The sequence below is a fragment of the Aquarana catesbeiana genome, linkage group LG07 (genome assembly GCF_042186555.1).
Source record: "Aquarana catesbeiana isolate 2022-GZ linkage group LG07, ASM4218655v1, whole genome shotgun sequence".
In the NCBI taxonomy this organism is placed as follows: Eukaryota; Metazoa; Chordata; class Amphibia; order Anura; family Ranidae; genus Aquarana; species Aquarana catesbeiana.
Window position 1 is genome coordinate 224,029,293 of NC_133330.1, and position 21,629 is coordinate 224,050,921.

General features: G+C 43.3%; 1 protein-coding gene across 1 annotated transcript in view; it reads left to right on the forward strand.

Moving 5' to 3' along the window:
• PTBP2 (polypyrimidine tract binding protein 2) overlaps nucleotides 1–21,629 on the forward strand; it is a 156,579-nt gene that overhangs the window by 59,121 nt on the left and 75,829 nt on the right. The window contains exon 4 of the mRNA XM_073593088.1: nucleotides 18,075–18,247. Within this exon, the coding sequence (XP_073449189.1) occupies nucleotides 18,075–18,247 (173 nt within the window). The remainder of the gene's footprint in view (nucleotides 1–18,074; nucleotides 18,248–21,629) is intronic.

Genomic DNA, 21,629 nt, shown 5'->3' on the forward strand with positions numbered 1-21,629 from the left:
ATTTTTAACATCTTTGACCGTTTTTTAGTGAAATGGTAGGGGTACTTTTGTACCCCCTTACCATTTCAGACAGAGAGGAGGGCCGGGATCTGGGGGTCCCCTTGTTAAAAGGGGCTTCCAGATTCCGATAAGCCCCCCGCCCGCAGACCCCCACAACCACCGGCCAGGGTTGTGGGGATGAGGCCCTTGTTCTCATCAACATGGGGACAAGGTGTTTTGAGGGGCTACCCCAAAGCACCCTCCCAATGTTGAGGGCATGTGGCCTGGTACGGTTCAGGAGGGGGGGCGCTCTCTCGTCCCCCCTCTTTTCCTGTGGCCTGCCAGGTTGCGTGCTCGGATAAGGGTCTGGTATGGATTTTTAGGGGGGACCCCGCGCAGTTTTTTTTTTTTTGTTTTTTTTTTAATTTTGGCGCGGGGTTCTCCTTAAAATCCATACCAGACCTGAAGGGCCTGGTATGGAATTTAGGGGGACTCCCACGTAATTTTTTTCTTTAAATTTTGGTTCGGGGTTCCCCTGTGGGGAATTCCCATGCCGCTTTTATCAATGAACTTCTATGTGCATTGTCGGACCGGCAATGCATTAATAGCCGCGAGTAGTTTTGAATGACTTTTTTTCCTTTGAAATGTCATTTTGCTGTCAGACTGTTTTAAACAGGGGAAACATGCGCCCCTTTACAGGCATATTATAGAAACCCCCCCAGGTACGAAATTTAAAGGGATATTACACTTTTATTGTTTCACTTTAAGCATTATTAAAATCACTGCTCCCGAAAAAGGGCCGTTTTTAAAACTTTTTTTTTGCATTGATCCATGTCCCCTGGGGCAGGACCCAGGTCCCCAAACACTTTTAATGACAATAACTTGCATATAATCTTTTTAATATTAGCACTTTTGATTATTAATGTTCGTGTCCCATAGACTTTAATGGCGTTTGCTTGTTCGAATGAATTTTTTGCCTGTTCACAAGTTCTGGTGCGAACCGAACAGGGGGGTGTTCGGCTCATCCCTACATGTGAGTGGCCATTTGGCTTTATTTTTATTAAAAGTTTATTTACTGCCCTAAGTAAGCGCACTCTATGCTAATTTATTTAGCTTTTATTTAAGCCTCCTTTTGCTCTTGTGGGCAGCCCTACAGCCTGTGATTTATGGTTGTAAGAGTGTGCCATTTATGGTCTGGGCCCGTTGAATCCTGATAGCGGGGATACCGTGTTGGGCAGATACCTGGCAGATTTTCCATGTGTCCTTAGATGCCTTAAAGGACTCCTCCATCCAACAATTTTCTTGGCTGGATGTGGTGTTGCTACACATGTGTAGGATCTTGAGAAGCATGTTGAGTACTTGCTTGGGTTGGGGATGATTGTCAGGGGGTAGATTATGGACCATTCAGTCAACAACATCATGGCTCAAAGGTACAGTTACATAGTAGGTGAGGTTGAAAAAAGACACAAGTCCAACCTATGTGTGTGATTGATTATATGTCAGTATTACATTGTATATCCCTATATGTTGTGGTCCAGGTGCTTATCTAAGAGTTTTTTGAAACTATTGATGACCACTGCCTGTGGAAGGGATTTCCACATCCTTGCCGCTCTTACAGTAAAGAGCCCTTTACGTAGTTTAAGGTTAAACCTCATTTCCTCTAATTTTAATGAGTAGCCATGTGTCTTGTTAAACTCCCTAGTGCGAAAAAGTTTTATCCCTATTGTGGGGTCACCAGTATGGTATTTGTAAATTGAAAATAATATCCCCTCTCGAGCGTCTCTTCTCCAGAGAGAATACAGTAGGTTCAGTGCTTGCAACATTTCTTCAGAACTAATGTCCTCCAGACCCCTTATTAGCTTTGTTGCCCTTCTTTGTACTCGCTCCATTTCCAGTACATCCTTCCTGAGGACTGGTTCCCAGAACTGGACAGCATACTCCAGGTGCGGCCAGACCAGAGTCTTGCAGAGTGGGACAATTATCGCTTTATCCCTGGAGTTGATCCCTTTTTTAATGCATGCCAATATTCTATTTGCTTTGTTAGCAGCAGCTTGGCATTGAATGCCATTGCTGAGCCTGCATTCATATTTTTGCCACCCAAATGCATTATTTTAAATTTTTCTACATTAAACCTCATTTGCCATGTAGTTGCCCACCCCATTAATTTGTTCAGATCTTCTTGGAAGGTTTCCACATCCTGCGGAGAAGTTATTAACCTGCTTAGCTTAATATTGTCTGCAAATACAGAGATTGAACAGTTTACCCCATCCTCCAGTTCTTTTATGAATAATTAACAAATTAAATAGGGTTGGTCCCAGCACAGAACCCCGTGGGACTCTACTACCCACCCCTGACCATTCCTAGTATTCCCCATTTATCACCACCCTCTGAACTCGCCCTTGTAGCCAGTTTTCAATCCATGTACTCACGCTATGGTCTGTGCCAACGGACCTTATTTTGTACAGTAAACGTTTATGGAGAACTGTGGCAAATGCTTTTGCAAATTCCAGATACACCACGTCTACGGGCCTTCCTTTATCTAGATGGCAACTCGCCTCCTCATAGAAGGTTAATTGGTTTGGCAAGAATGATTCTTCATGAATCCATGCTGATTGCTACTAATGATACCGTTTTCATTACTAAAATCTTTTATATAGTCTCTTACCATCCCCTCCAAGAGCTTGCATACTATTGATGTTAGGCTAACTGGTCTGTAATTCCCAGGGATGTGTTTTGGGCCCTTTTTTAAATATTGGTGCTACTTGGCTTTTCTCCAATCCGCTGGTACCATTCCAGTCAGTAGACTGTCAGTAAATTTTAGGAACAATGGTCTGGCAGTTACTTGACTGAGTTCCCTAAGTATCCTTGGGTGCAAGCCATCCTATCCCGGTGATTTATTAATGTTACGTTTCCTAAGTCTAATTATAATTCTCTCCTCTGTTAGCCATGAGGGTGCTTCCTGTGATGTGTCACGAGGATAAACACTGCACATTTTGTTTCCTGAAGCCCCCCAATTCCCTTGTGAAGACTGAGGAGAAGAGTAAATTTAATAACTTCACCATCTCCCCATCCTTTGTAACCGGATTTCCTTCCTCATTCTTTATGGGGCCAATATGGTCTCTCCTCCTTTTTACTGTTTACATACTTAAAGAATTTCTTGGGAATTTTTTTGCTCTCCTCCACTATGTCTCTTTTGTGTTAAATCTTAGCCACCCTAATTGCACCCTTACATATGAGCAGTTGTGCTCATAAGTTTACCTACCCTGGCAGAATTTGATTTCTTGGCCATTTTTCAGAGACTATGAATAACACAAAAAGTTTCTTTCACTCATGGTTAGTGTCTGGCTGAAGCCATTTATTATCAATCAACTGTGTTTACTCTTTTTAAATCATAATGAAAACAGAAATTACCCAAATGAACCTGATCAAAAGTTTGCATACCCTGGTGATTTTGGCCTGGTAACATGCGCACAAGTTGACACAAAGGGGTTTGAATGGCTATTAAAGGTAACCATCCTCACCTGTGATCTATTTGCTTGTAATTAGTGTGTGTATAAAAGGGTCAGTGAGTTTCTGGACTCCTGACAGACCCTTGCATCTTTCATCCAGTGCTGCACTGACGTTTCTGGATTCTGAGTCATGTGGAAAGAAAAAGAATTGTCAAAGGATCTGTGGGAAATGGTAGTTGAACTGTATAAAACAGGAAAGGCATATAACTAGATATCCAAGGGATTGAGCATGCCAATCAGCAGTGTTCAAACTCTAATCAAGAAGTGGGAAAATGAGGGGTTCTGTTGAAACCAAACCACGGTCAGGTAGACTAACTAAAATTTCAGCCACAACTGCCAGGAAAATTGTTTGGGATGTAAAGACCCACAAATAACTTCAGGTGAAATACAGGACTCTATGAAAACATGTAGTGTGGCTGTTTCAAGATGCACAAAAAGGAAGCACTTGAAGAAAGATGGGCGGCATGGTCGAGTCGCCAAAAGAAAGCAGTTACTACACAAATGCCACAAAGTATCCTGCTTACAATACACACATACGCAGAGACAAGCCTCAAACCTTCTGGCACAGTCATTTGGAGTGATGAGACCAAAATTGAGCTTTCTTTTTCATACATCATGGGACACAGAGTCGGGCTAATATTCATTACCTGCTGGGTTATACTCCATCAATAGGTGAATGGACACTGGTAGACCAAAGGTCTTCAGACAAAGTGATCCCCTATATAACCCCCCCCCCCCCCCCCCCAATACAGGAAGTAATTTAGTTTTTACCAGTGTCTGCAAGGTGGATGGCAGTTTGTTTGAGCTCTCTGAGCTCCAGATCTCTAGTCCCACAAACGGTTCCAAAAATGAATGAAGGGATTGACCGGATCCATTTGACACAGGCCTTTATGCTTAGATAAATGGTACCCAAGCCTTGCATAGAAGATCTCAAGATCCTGCGAGGTTTTACCTGTAACGTAGCCTCCGGGCACTGGACACTGTGGAGTGGAAATCCTGAACACTACTGCGCTAAGGCATTTCCTGCAGGGTGCTGTAAAGGTCCAAGGGAGTGGACCCTAAACATGAAGGGGTACCCAGTCCTTGAAGGTCCAAGTGACAGGAACCCATCATGAAGGGTGAAGGATGTCTTCCAAAAAGAGGAGTGGGACTAACACCATAGGGAAGGGCACACCTATGTCATCAGCAGTTCCTGATGAACCTAGTCGTATCCCTAGTGTTGTATCCCCTGAAAGACCAGAGGCTCCCAGGCAATCTGAGCCCCTGCTCCTATTTTGTATTGTGCCTACATTCAACGCTGCTGCTTCACCCTTATCACTAAGGATGAACTGTCCTTAGCCCTAGCCGGGTTAGAGCACAGGATTGCCGGCATGATTGCCTCCATCCCGCAGAGTGACAGAAAGTGTGACAGATCCCCCTCCCGGAGTCTCCTAGTCTGCAGCAGGAATGGGTTGAGGATGAGGAAAGCTCAGGATTCTCTGGAGTGCCCAGCAGATGAGTCTGCTTCCGAGCAATCTGGACAAGAAGATATCCTTTGGATGTCTGCCTCTGTCGCAGAGGCTTTTGATCCTGACTCTGACCGAAATGGTTCGTTCTGCCTTTAAGTTGCCTCCTGCAGAGGTAACTGAGCCCCCCTGGTCCTCTTTGGGATCTATAAGACCTTTTCAGGTCGTACAGACTTTCCCGCTACACCCTCTGTTGGAAGGCGGTCTATGCTGATTGGGAACATCCTGACAAGACTTTTTTGCCTTCTAAAAAAAAAAGGTTTACCCTTTTTATAACCCATGGATGAAAAGTTTGTTAAAAAATAGAGCATGCCAGACCTAGATGCAGCACTCTCTTCCTTAAACAAGAACTTAACTTGTCCAGTAGATAACGTACAGGGCTTGAAAGACCCTGTTGACAAGAAATTGGAGTTATTATTAAAGGCTTCCTTTTCTTTGGCCAGTTCAGCTATGCAGCAATTGCCAGTCTGTAAAGGATCGGGTCAAACAGCCGGATAGGCCTAAACAGGAGGATGATCTTCCTGAAAGTAAAATAGATATTCCTCAAGCGCTGTGTTTTGCTGTTGATGCTTTAAAGGATTCAATAAAGCAGGTTTCTCGTCTGGCTCCCTTGTCTGTATATATGCGCAGACTTTCATGGCTTAAGAACTGTTCAGCTGAGCTTCCTTGTAAAAAGTTATTGGTAAGTTTCCCGTTTCATGGGGAATGTTTATTCGGTGATCACTTTGGTGGAATATATCCAGAAGATTTCCAGAGGGAAGAGTTCTAAAGAAAAGCACCAAACGTCCCTTGTTTAAAAATCCAGGGACTGCTTCCTCAAATGTCTCAACGTCAGGACGGTTCCGCCATCAACAGGGCACTAGGGCCAGAGGCAAGCCGCAGGGCCAGAAAAGGCTCTGGGTCCAAAATTCTTCTAAACCCAGAACCAAGCTCTCCTTTTGAGGGGACGCCCCCACTCCACCGGTTGGGGGGAAGGCTGCTGCACTTTGTGGACATTTGGAAAACAACAATTCAGGACGAGTGGGTCACCTCAATTATATCTCGCAGTTACAAGCTGGAGTTACGGGGGTTTCCCCCTCAGAGGTTTCTAAGATCCAGCATTCCCTCAGGTCCTCCAAAAAAAACTTAATGTTTTAGGCACTACATCAAGTGCATCAAGGAGTGATTGTAGAGGTTCCTGTATTTGAAAGGGGCACAGGGTTTTACTCAAACCTGTTTACAGTTCATAAACCAAACAGGGACATAAGGCCCATTTTGGACCTAAGGTCCCTGAACAAGTATCTATTGATGCAGTCCTTTCGGATGGAGTCTGCCCTCTCAGTAGTAACCTCACTCCAGAGGGGAGACTTTTTAGCCTCCATCGATAGATATGTGTAAGTACGCGTCCTTTTTATCTTTCAGCCTCATCAGAGGTCCCTACGTTTTGCAGTAGAGGAACGTCACTTTCAGTTTGTGGCTCTACCTTTGGGCTTGCTATAGCTCCCCAGGTGTTCACAAAGGTCCTAGCTCCAGTACTGGGTCTTTTAAGGGCCCAAGGGATTCTGGTGCTTGGGTATCTGGACGTCGTCTTGCTCAAAGATCACTCAGTACAGGCTCTAGAACAGAGCATAATATACACCGTAAGGTATTTGAAACGCTTAGGCTGGATCATAAATACCAAAAAGTCAGCCTTGAGACAAACTCAGTCTAAGATAGTTAGGTCCGATTCTAAACACGGTCCAAGCAAGAGTATTCTTGCCACCCGTAAGGATCTGTGCCCTGAAGGATCAGGTGCGTTAGATAAGGGGCACCATACACCCTCCATTCAGCTCTGTATGAGTCTTCTAGGGAGGATGGTATCCTCCTTCAAGGCAGTTCCCTATGCCTAGTTTCGTTCCAGGCCTTTACAACAAGACATCTTGTCGGCTTGGAACAGAGGAAGAAAAGCCCTAGATTATCCAATGTGCTTAGCTCCTCAGGCATGCTTAAGCCTAAACTGGTGGTTGCAGGATCAGAACCTGCAAAAGGGAAAATCCTTTCTCCTGGTAACTTGGAGAGTACTGACTACAGATGCCAGTCTATCAGGCTGGGGAGCAACCCTAGACGGGCTCACATCTCAGGGGAAATGGTCAGGGACAGAGCAGACCCTGCCCATTAACATCTTAGAATTACGGGCAGTACGTCTGGCCCTACGGTCCTGGACGGTGGAGCTTCAGGACTACCCCATCATGGTTCAGTCCGACAATGCCATGGCAATGGCCTATATAAACCACCAAGGCGGCACCAGGAGTCGTTCAGCTCTGAAGGAGGTGAACTACATACTAGCCTGGGCAGAGAGACATGTGCCAATGATATCGGCAGTCCATATCCCGGGAGTAGAAAACTGGAAGGCATCTTTTCTCAGCCGCCAGCAGATCTGCCCGGGGGAATGGTCCCTACACCCAGAGGTGTTCCAGGAAATTTTGCCAACGTTGGGGATGGCCAGAGGTCGACCTACTGTCATCCAGGTTCAACAACAAACTACAGCAGTTTGTGTCTCAAACAAGACATCCTCTGGCAATTGGAGCAGATGCTCTGAGAGTTCCCATGCAGCCAGTACTCCCTGGTTTATGCTTTCCCTCCGGTCCTTCTCCTTCCACATTTATTGTGCAGGATTCAGATAAAGGGGGTTCCAGTCATTCTGGTGGCACCAGCCTGGCCCTGGTTCCCGGAGATTGTGAGACTGACGATAGACGGGCCATGGGCGCTTCCACGTTGCCCCGATCTACTGTCTCAAGGTCCCGTATTCCACCCCAATTTACAATCTCTAAATTTGACGGCATGGCTATTGAAGCCAGGGTGTTAAAGGACCGTGGCAACTCGGGACCAGTGGTGTCAACTCAAGCTGTCACTAGGAAGATTTATCATAACGTCTGGAAATGGAAATCAAATTGGCTTTGAGTACAATCAGAGGTCAGGTTTTGGCCCTATCAGTATTCTTCCAAAGGCCTTTAGCCTCCATTCACTGATCCAAACCTTTTATGCAAGGGGCAATTCGCTTGCTTCCCCCATTAGGTCACCTATGTGTCATTGGGACTTGAATTTGGTGCTGTCTGTGTTACAGAAACAATCATTTGAACCTATTAAGGAAATTCCATTAGACTTTTTGTCACGCAAGCTTGCCTTCCTGATGGCTATCACCTCGGCTAGAAGGGTGTCGGAGTTGGCCCTTTCATGCAGGGAACCGTACTTGATCCTTCACCATGGCCGTCCTGTTACGACTTGTTCCATCCTTTTTTACCAAAAGTGGTGTCGGCCTTTCATTTAAATCAGGATATTATTTTGCCTTCTTTTTTCTCTCAGCCTCGTTCGGCGAAGAGAGACGACTGCATTCTTTTGACGTTGTCTGGGCAGTCAAGTTTTATCTGTCTAGATCTGTGGAGATTCGAGGATCAGACTCTTGTTTTTTTTTTTTTTTTCGGTTTTACCAAAAGGACCCAAGAAGGGGCAGGCAGCTTCCATTGCTAATTGGGTCCGTCAATTGGTAATTCAGCCATATGGTCTGAAACATAAAGCTCCTCCCTTTTTAGGGTGAGAGCTCATTCTACCAGGGGTGTAGGAACGTCCCTGGGCTTTTCGCCATGTCTCAGATTTGTAAGGCTGCTACCTGGTCTCCAGTGCATACGTTCACAAAATGTTATCGAGTGGATGTTCAAGCAGCCGAGGATTCGGCTTTCGGCCGCAGTGTACTGCGGGCTGCTGTATAATTTATGATGGCTATTGTTTGGCAGGGTGTTTCCCTCCCCTCAAGGCTATTGCTCTGGGACGTCCCAGCAGGTAATGAATATTAGCCTGATTCTGTGTCCCATGATGTACTCAAAGAAAAGGATTTTACAGGTAAGAATGACGTTAAAGTCCTATTTTTTGGCCATGACCATAAATGCTTCATACTGTGAAACATGGAGGTGGATCGCTGATGTTTTGGGAATGTGTGAGCTACAAAGCCACAGGAAATTTGGTCAAAATTTATGGCAAGATGAATGCAGTAGGTTATCAAAAAATACTGGAGGAACATTTTCATTCATCAGCCAGGAAGCTGACGTACTTGGACATTCCAACATGACCATGATCCAAAACACAAGGTCAATCAACCTGTCATTGGCTACAGCAGAATAAAGTGAAGATTCTGGAGTGGCCATCTCAGTCTCCTGACCTCAATATCGTTGAGCCACCACGGGGAGATCTCAAATGTGCAGTTCATGCAAGCCAGTCTAATGCCCCGTACACACGGTCGGATTTTCGAACGGAAAATGTGTGATAGGACCTTGTTGTCGGAAATTCCGACCATGTGTAGGCTCCATCACACATTTACCATCAGATTTTCCGACACACAAAGTTTGAGAGCAGGCTATAAAATTTTCCGACAACAAAATCCGTTGTCGGAATTTCCGATCCTGTGTACACAGATCCGACGCACAAAGTGCCACGCATGCTCAGAATAAATAAAGAGATGAAAGCTATTGGCTACTGCCCCGTTTATAGTCCCGACTTGCGTGTTTTATGTCACTGCGTTCAGAACGATCAGATTTTCCGACAACTTTGTGTGACCGTGTGTATGCAAGACAAGTTTGAGCCAACATCCATCGGAAAAAATCCTAGGATTTTGTTGTCGGAATGTCCGATCAATGTCCGACTGTGTACAGGGCATAAGAATTTACAGGAACTGGAGGCTCTATTTGCCAAGAGGAATGGGCAGCTTTACCATTTGAGAAGATAAAGAGCCTCATCCAAAAATACCAGAAAAGACTTCAAGCTGTCATTGATGTTAAAGGGGGCAATACACAGTATTAAGAACTGGGGTATGGGTATGTAAACGTTTGATCAGGGTCATTTTGGTAGTTTGTTTTCATTATGATTTAAAAAGAGTAAACACATTTGATTGATAATAAATGGCTTTAGCCAAACGCTAACCATGAGTGAAAGAGAAGTTTTTGTGTTATTCATATTCTCTGAAAAATGGCCAAGAAATCATAAATTCCGGCCAGGGTACCTAAACTTATGAGCACAACTGTATTTGGTGTATTTGCTCCTGAGTATTTTACAGAATAAGATGGAAACTTAATGGTTTCTAGTATTCCTATTGAAATTTTGTATCTTGGCAACTGCATTCACCAGAGGCTGTCCACTTAGTTATTTGCTTCTAAATTCCCATCTGAATACCTCCTTTTTGACTTTCAAACTATTCTGGCTTCTAAATACGTTTCATTAGTGCCAAAGAGTAAATGCCTGTTTATGACATTTTCTTTAATTTTTTCACCAACACCACCGCCACCATCGTCTAAATGTGCCATTATTGATTCCATATGTCTGAACTGTATGGGTGAATAAAAGCATCCAGTTTTTCAATTGTAATGTTCATGTACTTATTTTAATCTACCTTTTGAAACAGCTATCATCTGGCCCTCCAAACGGGAGCTTCTTTTCTTTTCTTGTTCATGCTGGATCTGAATAGCAGTTTTGTAAAAGCTTACGTTTAGGACACTTTAAAAGTAAAGCTGTTCGGAATGTTGTAGAGCCTTTTGTTTGCTAGTAAATGGGATTCAGCCATGCAGCGTGGAATTATTGCAGATGATTATGACATTGTAAAGAATCTATTCAGTGGTACGTTCCTCACTTATTCCAAGGTCATTTTCTACTGGGAGAAGACAGTAAAACAGGTGCAGAAATGCTCATGAAGAAAGACCTAAATGTTTTACATTGGCGGTTTTCAAACAAAACAAAAGATTTCTGCTCTGAAAGAACAAAAACTCTTTATTGATATGTTATGAAAATTGAAGTGCCTCTTTGAATCCTATCCCTTTTCCATCAAGTTTTGTTCTAACCTTCCATTTTTAGAGATGTGACTCAATTTTCTAAACTGCCGATTTAGAAAAAGTACAGATACCTTTGGTCAGTGCTTCAGAATTGCAAAAATTCACCTGGGTTAAAGAATGATCGTATGTTGACTGATAACTGAAATGATACCTTCCAGAAAACTCACTCACTGCTTCACTCACCATTTTTCATAGCAGAAAGGGAATATCTAGCAACAGCTCATAGAAACTGTAGCATTATCAAAATAACATTTGTGTTACCCCAAGGTTGATGCCTTGCCCTATAAAGGCTTGCACCAAGATAAAAGCAGACACAAACCTTTATGGCAAAACTCCAATTTAAACTTGGTGTGTATATGCCGATTATGATTGAGCTGCAAAGCACTAGACCTTGTAGACATTGAAGCACAAGTGATGTAACAATTCAAGGCTAAGTTCAACCTTACAAAATAAATGCAGCACGTGTTTTTGCAGGGGAAAAAAAATGCATTGATTATTTTTTAAAACAGGAGCCTGGAAAGCATTGCACCCGCGATTAGTAGATTACGAGTGCAATGTCAGGCTCCTGCACACACTGCCTACAGCTCTGTTAACAGCACCTCTGTATGGGCTGTCATTGCAGAGCTATAGCCAGTGTGACTGAATTACACGCATGCTGATTAGCACACCCACAGTTCATTCAGACCTCCAAAGTGCCACAGTGGCTGGCGATACTTGTGGTTTATTCTAAGGAAAGACTGAATGACTGACGTGGCTGTGTCGGTTGAGCTCTGCACAACAATGCTACTTTTAAAATTGACAGGGCGCGTTGTCCCATGGGGGTGGATCGGGCAGAGGGTGCAGGAACTGGAATATGTTACACGTTCTACCCTAAAAAAAAAAAAAAGTGGTGGAATATGTAACAGGAGCCTTTCTAAATTTAGTGTATAAGTGACAGCAATCTTTACCTGATATTGGTGGATTTCAGGTGTATAAAAACCCTCTGCAAGCGAGCAGACGATGAAGAACTTGCTGATTTCCCTTAAACAGACATTGTACTCAGACCTCTCAGCTGCAGTATCCTCGCTGGCTAACGTGGTACAACACCAGGACCAGCATCTTCACCATGTTAAAAACAAAATGTCTGATCTCTTCACTGCCCACAATATCGTGCATGTATGCACAGAACATGAGGATGAGATGCAGGCAATCAACCTTTAACTAGCAGATCTCGAGGACCGCTCTCGCAGGAACAATATTAAGTTTCCCAACATACCCGAAACGGTACAACAACCCGAGCTGGTACAATTCCTGCAATCTCTGATGCGAGTGCTAGTACCTGACCTAACTGACACAGACCTGGAAATCGATGGAGCCCATAGGCTACCAAAACCACCTCACCTCCCAGCAGAGAAATCAAGAGCTGTATTGGCGCGCATACACTTCTACAGCACAAAAGAAAAAGTGATGTTTGCCGCCAAGCGAGCCCCACACCTCCCTGACCCTTTCACTACAATTGCACTATATACAGATCTTTCCAAGGCAACAATGGAGTATCGACGGCAACTAACCACGATCAAGAAAGCACTCCAAAACCACCATATACCATACAAATGGGGTCCCCCCACCAAGCTCCTGATCAAATTTCAAGGTAAAACCCATGTTGTGCGCACACTCCAGGCTGGTCTCCAGCTACTGAGGCTCTGGCGCATAATTCCTGAGGAAAGCCCAAGACTACCTCCTTCTCCTCCTTCCCAAATGGAAACTGACTGGTCTCTTCAAGACGCCTGATCTATCCCATCCACGCACATGACCCTAATTTGTTACATAGCCGGGTTGCAGCGGATTACTGCCTATTCCAAGCCTCTTTCAATCCACTGACTCCAAATTCCTGGAGGAAATCCCCCTCCTGTTTGGAAATTATCAGCAGTAATTCTGCAGATTGAACCCGCACACCAGCCTCCAACTAATCTTTTGGACTTGCTATATCAACTCACCTTTTTACTGACCGGCTTTATCGGATCACCCAAGACCACACTCCTCTACGGATAATCGCTCCTGGCAAGTGCTTTCCCACACCTAACATCATTGTATTACCACAAAGAGACATTACCAACTGCCCTAAAATGCCAATAAAACTGACTTCCCTAAGCGTAAAGGGCCTAAACAGCCTGCACAAACGGGCTAAGCTACAAAGGGAAATGACCAAACAAAATGCGGCATTGTATTCGTACAGGAGGTGCACTTTACAGAATCAAAAACCCCAAAGATCAGACTCAAGGGGTATGGCACCATCTATCTCACCTTGGGCCTGAGGAAGAAGAATGGAGTGTTGACGGCTGTCCGAGATACCCTTCAGTTCCAACACCACAACACCTATGCCGATCCGCAGGGCCGATGCCTAATACTCATCTGTACCATCGCTCAAACCACCTACACCCTGGTCAACATATACGGCCCAAACTCCAGACAACTCCGCTTTTTCCGACGCTTCTACAAAAAGGTTAATAACCTTCAACAAGGAAACCTAGTTATGGGTGGTGACCTCAATATATTGTGCGATCTCTTCATGGACCCCTCCACTAAAAAAAAAAGGTCAACACCGGCCGGCTTTGAACCCCCTGCTCCACAACCTAGACCTCTTCAACGTATGGAGAACACAACATGGCTCAAAGCGTGACTATATGTACTTTTGCCACTCACGGCTATCTTATTCACGCATTGATTCCTTCCTGGTGGATATATGAACCCTTCAAAACATCATGAAGTATGAGATTGGTCTCATTTAGTGGTCAGATCATGCCCCTATCTCAACCCTAGGCAACCTATAACCTGGACCACCGAGACTATGGCTAGACCCCTCCCTGTTAGATGACCCTATAGTCCAATGAGAAATAGAGACCGAGCACCAATCTTTCTATGAACTTAAACTGACAGATACTGACAAATTTACACTGTGGTCAACTTACAAAGCTTACTTCCGAGAAAGTTCTGTCCCAAATATCCTGTATAGAAAAATTAAACAAATCCTCTCCCTTTCACGCGCAAGCCATCAAGCTCCTAGAGCTAAGACAGAAAGCATAACTTCGAATTCTCCAAGGCCGATTTTTATGCATTAGGCAATAGAGCTGGTTCACTTTTAGAAAAACAAGTTGAGGCCCAACGTACAAAAGCCAAAATTCTTTCCCTCCACCACCTGATTTAGAAGCAACTTTTAACCAACCCTCAGGAAATTGCTAATGTGTTTAGCGACTTTTACACATTTCCTATAATCTCAAAAAGGACCCTCTCACTCCCCAATCAGCTTTCTCACCCCTGTCAATTTACCCACGATTTCAGAGACCCAATTCGAATGTATTTCTAAACCATTTACTACGGAGGAAATACTCAGAGCAATTCAGGCTCTCTCTCTGCATAAGTCCCCCAGGAGAGGATGGCTTCACTAATGTTTTACAAAAAGTTTGCCGACATCTTAGTTCCTAAACTAACAGACCTCTTCAATGCTGCTGGCTTCTCGGGCTCCTTGCCTACAGATATGTTACGCTCTATCATAACCACCATCCCAAAGCCTGGGAAAGATGCCTCTGTTTCCTCTAACTATAGACCAATATCTCTCCTGAACACGGACATCAAGCTACTTGCTAAAGTTATTGCCAACAGACTGATGATGTTTCTCCCTGAGCTGGTACACCCAGACCAGGTTGGGTTTGTCCCAGGTAGGCAGGCCCCAGACGCAACCAGAAGGGTGATCAACCTCATCCACCATGCTGTTCATAATCAAACGCCTTCTCAGCTACTATCCCTTGATGCAGAAAAAGCTTTGATAGAGTCCACTGGACATTCCTTCAGGCGATACTGACTGGTATTAATGGGTGGTTCCAAAATGTAATCCTATCCTTATACTCCAACCTATCAGCTAAAGTACTCACCGGAGGGACTTTATCCACCCCTTTCGAGATTTCTAACGGTACACGACAGGGATGTCCCCTCTCCCCAATTACCTTTGCCCTACTCATGGAACCTTTGGCCTCCAAAATTTGATCCGATCCACAAATATCGGGGATTCCCTGCAATGGCACGGACCATAAAATTCGCCTATTTGCAGACAACATGGTCTTGATGGTCACTAACCCCATCCAGTCCCTGCAGGCAATACAAGACACCCTCCACCAGTTTAACTCTGGATCTTATTACAAACTTAATACCACAAAATCCGCAGTCTTCCACAAATGGCTGCCCGGACGAAATCCAACACACCCTACATGTGGGCGAGTACATCTATCCCATACTTGGGAGTTCAGATTGCCCCCAACCCAAAACGACTGACTTAAATTACCAAACCTTCTCTTGAAACGTACCCACCCTACTGAAATCACTACGCAGCATAGGCCTTTCTACACTGGGTCGTATCTCTACCTTCAAAATGATTACTCTGCCTAAGCTTCTCTACTTATTTTGAACGCTCATTCTGCCTATTCCTCGCTCCCTCCTGACCTCAATTCAGAGCCAACTAACTAAATTTATCTGGGACTCTAAACCACCTAGATGTGCTGGCTACATACTCACTAGGCCCCACAGGAAAGGCGGAGTGGGATTGCCCCATATCCGCAATTACTACTACGCGTCAATATTAGACCAACTTTACTTTTGGTGGCATCTTACGCCCGAAAAAATAGACTTACTAACAACGGCTGGATACTACCCAACCCTTCGGAAAATCAACCCTATGATCTCTGCCTCACTGTTGACCTGGAGAAAACTCTTAAATGCATACCCCCACAACTCCCCTAGTAGATCACTAAGAGCCGTATCTTCCTGCATCCTTGATTTGAACCTCTCCCAGTTGCACTCCACTGGTATCCTAACCATTGGCGACATGATAAACCACGGTTCGCTGCATACATTTGAAGCTTTCCAAGATAAATTCAAACTCCCAAACTCAGAAGCTTTCACATACACGCAAATCTCTCACTTCCTGAGCACATCTAAATTACCTTCCATAGTAAGTATCCCCGCACCAGTATTACTTTTCCACCCAATGCCCTAGCAAAGGTATTTTCCTGATGTACTCTTGTCTTCGCAAATACTGACCCGGCTCTCAAGTACATTCCTTTAAACAAATGGGCTGCAGAATTGAATGTCCCTTTCACCCAAGACCAGTGGCTACGAGCATTCACAGAAACCATTTAAAGCATCTCACTGTACCAACCACTGGGAATCCTACCAGAAAACCATCCACAGATGGTATTTCACACCTTATCGACTATCTAAAATGTACCCAGGTCACCTGCCATCTTGCTGGAGAAATTGTGGCAGTATAGGCTCCATCGCACATACCCTTTTGGTTCTGCAAATCCTTGAGTACCTTTTGGAACCAAGCATTCGCTTTAATTTCCTCCATTACTTGGACACCCTGGTCCCCGTCCCCTGCACTAGCCCTTATTACATATTGGCATGGAAAAATTTCCACCTCATGCTAGATATGTTGTCATCCACCTACTTTAAGCTGCTAAATTAAACATTACCAGGTTATGGAAAACTACTACCATCCCTTCCATTTCAAGCACTATTGCTGATCTCAACTTCCAGCGTGAAATGGAAAGAATAGTAGCTAGGAAAAACTTGCACCAAGAGAAATGTATGGCTATGTGGTCACTTTGGTTACAACGTCCAAAATGTACTGTTCGTGTATAAATACTCCAATAAGAAATATTCATTGAACACATTTGTCTCTATCTCAGGTCCGCTGGTGCCCCTCTACCTCCTCCTTCCTACCCCCCCCCCCCCCCTGGTTCCACCCCTTCCCCGTCTAGATCCTCTCCCTAATTGAATACCTTTGCTTCACCCAACCTCGGTTATAATCCCACTGTTTACAATTAACACGGTGTTGCTCGTTAGAAGAGCTTGTTTCTAGTTGGAACATCTGTTTATGGTATTAAAGTTATGGCTGTAACATGTATGTACCTACCTTTCTAAAACTCCAATACCAAAAAAAACCCACTCTGCTAGATTGCTACATTTTTTCACTGCTGTGTATTACAAACTAGCGTATCTGGTGCCACTGACAATCTGCACATCCAAGTCTTTATAGGAGAAGAGAAGTTTTGATAGGATGACATTAAAGTGGAGCTCTACCCAAAAGGGGAAGTTCAGCTTTAAGGACTCCTCCCCCGATTTTGACAGGTACCCGCTCGGACCACCTAGGCAAGTGGAAGCAGAACTTTTCCAATCCCCCGTGAAGTCTTTTGGGACACGTGACCAGTAGCGCCGCTCGCGCATACACTGTGGGCACCTGGCTGTGAAGCCACAAGGCCATAGTAAAGATGACGGCGAAAGAGGACACAGAGGGAAAAAGCGGCTGGGGTGAGCACACCGCTGGATCATGGGACAGGTGAGTGGCTGATTGTTAAAAATCTGCAGCTACTTTTTTTTTTATTTTATTTTGGTGCTGATTTTACATTTTCACTTAAACTGGAGCTCCTCTTTAACCACTTCACTTTGTACACTTCACAAAAAGTTAAAAACAAAAAATAAAAAAAGCTGTGGGGGAAGGGGGCTTGGGTTGTGGCTGGAAGGGGGTTGACATCACTCCTGCATGCGCAGGAGCTAGTCATCACGGCACGCCTCAGGGACCGACCTGTGCCGCTCCGTTCACTGCACTGGAAAAGACCGCAAACAGGTAGGTAGGGACATTTTTTATTGCAGAGGAGTTTTCTAGGAGTTTTTTTAAGCTTTTTTTTCCCCTGGTGATCTGGCCAGAAACACCCCATCTGTACTAGAATGCATCTGTAAGAGACATCTAGGTAAGTATGATTGTTTATTTTTTCCTAATCCCATACTTCTCTTTTAAATGGTTTTTCTCTTCCCTGTGTAACTGATGCATCTAAAAGAGAGCTTGTTCTTTTGAAAAATAACAGACTTACTGGCCAGATCACCAGATGAAAATAGACTTCAAAAGAAAACTAAGAATTGGTAAGCTACAACAGTATAATAAGTGCATTTAGGTTTAATACTTCTTCCAGTTTAAAAATTGGTCAGAAAGCATTTCCTAATTATATCCTCCTTTTTTTTTTTTTTTTTTTTTTTATCTCACTTTTTTTTTTTTTTTTAAAAAGTGAAGTGAAAGTGAAGCGTTATAAATAAGAACGTAAATGTAATGTCATGATTATTTTATTGGGACCTGTAAGGCAATCGGGGCCACCATAGCAAGGCTAATAAAGTTTAGGAATTGTGCACATTTTTGACTCTATTTATTTATTTTTTCCTTGTAGCCAATGGTAATGATAACAAAAAGTTCAAAGGTGATGATAAAATGGAGAGCACACCATCCCGAGTGCTCCATATTCGAAAACTTCCTGGAGAAGTTACAGAAACCGAAGTTATTGCTCTGGGTTTGCCCTTTGGGAAAGTGACAAACATTCTGATGCTGAAAGGAAAGAATCAGGTATATTTACGTATTTTGTGTCTGTAAAATTTATCTCCCCAGCTCTTTTTTTTTTTTTCTTTACATATTTCATAATATGCTTGTGATTTTTCCAAGTTGGCTAATAACCATTTAGAGAGCAGGGTTTCTCAACCAGGGTTCCTCCAGAGGTTGCTAGGGGTTCCTTGAGCAATGAGCATTTTCTGCCTCTCAGATAAGTTTCCACTGATATTATTGATCATTTTAGCTATCTTTACGGGGGTTATTCTTCCCAGAATCGTAAGGAGCATTCTACCCACTGACCATCACACTAATCGATCATAAGTTCTAGATTACATTGCAAAATTATTACAAGGGTTCCTCTGTGTTGAAAAGGTTGAGAGGCTGATTCTGAGTTCCCTGAAGTCATTACACTTTTTATTTTTATTTTTTTAACATTCTAAAACGTTGTGCACCATGTGTTTTTTATTTTTATTTTTTTTGTATGCCAGAACTGGATAAATCCAGAAGATAGTTCACAAGCAAATAAAAATTAAAGTCTGCACCTTATTTCGTTATTTTTATTTTTTTTTTTTTTTGTCTTTTCTGTGAATATTACTGAAAGTACGGGTCTCTGGCTCCTACATTGGACTAACTGCCTCCTGGAGTCTAACTATATTTAGGACACAAGAACATGGACTTTAAATCCCTGCTGGTGAATGAGTAGGAGATCATTCCTTTCTTTGTGACAACTTTAATCTATAGCCAGTGCAGAGCATCAAGTAAATTTTCATTAGTCATGGAATATGTATTTTGCCAAATAAAGTGAATATAAAGAAAAACATTGTGCCCCATGAGATGAGACAACTTTATCTTAAATGATGTGTCTGTTCTGTTCGATAACTGTGTATCATGCTAAAGGGCAGAAATCTCATGTTTGGATTGCTGATTCCTTCTCCTCCTTTTTTTTTTTTTTTTAAATGGATGCACACAGTGCCAACATGCAAAAGTAATTTGAAAAATGTATTCATACTTTTGTAGGGGCTTGTCCACATCTCTGTATTTTCACAAGCATTTTGCTGCTCACAAAAGTACATACAGTATCTCACAGAAGTGAGTACACCCCTCACGTTTTTGTAAATATTTTATTATATCTTTTCATGTGACAAGACTGAAGAAATGACACTTTGCAACAATGAAAAGTAGTAAGTGTACAGCTTGTAGAACAGTGCAAATTTGCTGTCCCCTCAAAATAACTCAACACACAGCCATTAATGTGTAAACCGCTGGCAACAAAAGTAAGTACACACCTAAGTGAAAATGTCCAAATTGGGCCTAATTAGCCATTTTCCCTCCCTGGCGTCATGTGACTCGTCAGTGTAACAAGGTTTCGGGTGTGAATGGGGAGCAGGTGTGTTAAATTTGATGTTATTGCTCTCTCTCTCTCATGCTGGTCACTGGAAGTTCAACATGACACCTCATGGCGAAGAACTCACTAAAGATCTGAAAAAAATAATTATTGCTCTACATAAAGATGGCCTAGGCTTTAAGAAGATTGCCAAGACCCTGAAACTGAGCTGCAGCACGGTGGTCGAGACCATATAGCAGTTTAACAGGACAGGTTCCACTCGGAACAGGCCTTGCCATGATCGACCAAAGAAGTTGAGTGCACGTGCTCAGCATCATATCCAGAGGTTGTCTTTGGGAAATAGACATATGAGTGCTGCCAGCATTGCTGCAGAGGTTGAAGGGGTGGGGGAATCAGCGCCTGTCAGTGCTCAGACCATACGCCATACACTGCATCAAATTGGTCTGCGTGGCTGTCGTCCTAGAAGGAAGCCTCTTCTAAAGATGATACACAAAGCCCACAAACAGTTTGCTGAAGACAAGCAGACTGAGGACATAGATTACGGGAACCATGTCTTGTGGTCTGATGAGATCAAGATAAACTTATTTGGTTCAGATGGTGTCAAGCGTGTGTTGTAACATACTGAAGCAGAGCATGATCCCTTTCTTTCGGAGACTGGGCCGCATGGCAGTATTCCAACATAACGACCCCAAACACACCTCTAAGATGACTACTGCCTTGCTAAAGAAGCAGAGGCTAAAGATGATGGACTGACCAAGCATGTCTCCAGACCTAAACCCTATTGAGCATCTATGGGGCATCCTCAAAGGGAAGGTGGAGGAGCGCAAGGTCTCTAACATCCACCAGCTCCATAATATCGTCATGGTGGAGTGGAAGAGGACTCCAGTGGCAACCAGTGAAGCTCTGGTGAACTCCTTGTCCCAGAGGGTTAAGGCAGTGTTGGGAAAAAAATGTTGGCCACACAAAATATTGACACTTTGGGCCAAATTTGGACATTTTTACTTAGGGGTGTACTCACTTTTGCTGCCAGTGGTTTCGAAAATTAATGGCTGTGTGTTGAGTTATTTTGAGGGGACAGCAAATTTACACTGTTGTACAAGCTGTACACTCACTACTTTACATTGTAGCAAAGTGTAATTTCTTCAGTGTTACATGAAAAGAGATAATAAAATATTTACAAAAATGTGAGGGTGTACTCACTTTTGTGAGATACTGTACATATATATTCCTGCAATGTAACACACATTATGTTGCGCTCCCAAGCTTCTTCATTTAAAATGATAGTAAAGCTTTGCATTTTATTTTTTTTAAATAACCACATGTTATAGTTTTCTGCTCTATGCAATGGTTTTGGTCCCCCGCTAGTGCTGTCTTCCCAGCCGAGTGCCCCATAGCAAGCCATGTGCTCTGGGGGCACTCGTACCTGCACGCTCCCAAATTGGCCCTGAAACGCACAGCGCGAATCGGTCCTGCTCCCATTGATGCCTCTCTGTCCATGAGAAGAGAGAGCCACTGCTGTCGTGCACATCACTGGATCAAGATCAGTGTCCAGTTGTGTGTTATTAATATACATGTAATGTGATTTTGCAGAAGGCACATTCTTCTGACAACAATCTTGTTCAGTGAAAATGTTTGAGTAGAAGGTCAATGTTAGGAGTATTAGTGATATTTTGCTATGATATTATGATGGCTAAGTTTAAATGGTGAAATGCAGATAAATAAAACTGTCAGCTGGAGACATTTGCACAGTATTAACCTTCTCAGAAAAAACTTTTTATCTTCTTCAGAGCTTGTGCTAACCTCTGTCTGGTTTTGGTCATCAGTAGTAACTTGTATCAATGATGTGAGCAGTGACAGTTATATAAACATTGACTTTATGTATTGTCTCCTATTTTAGATACCAACTAAGATAGTATTCTAGATTGTAGTATAGTGCTAGCACAGACTTTATTTAACCGTAGTTTAACAAAACAAACGGCAAGACTTTGTATGACTAAAGAAGTTAGGAATGACATTTAGTTGTGTGCATTTTTGTAAATGTAGTATCTTGATGTA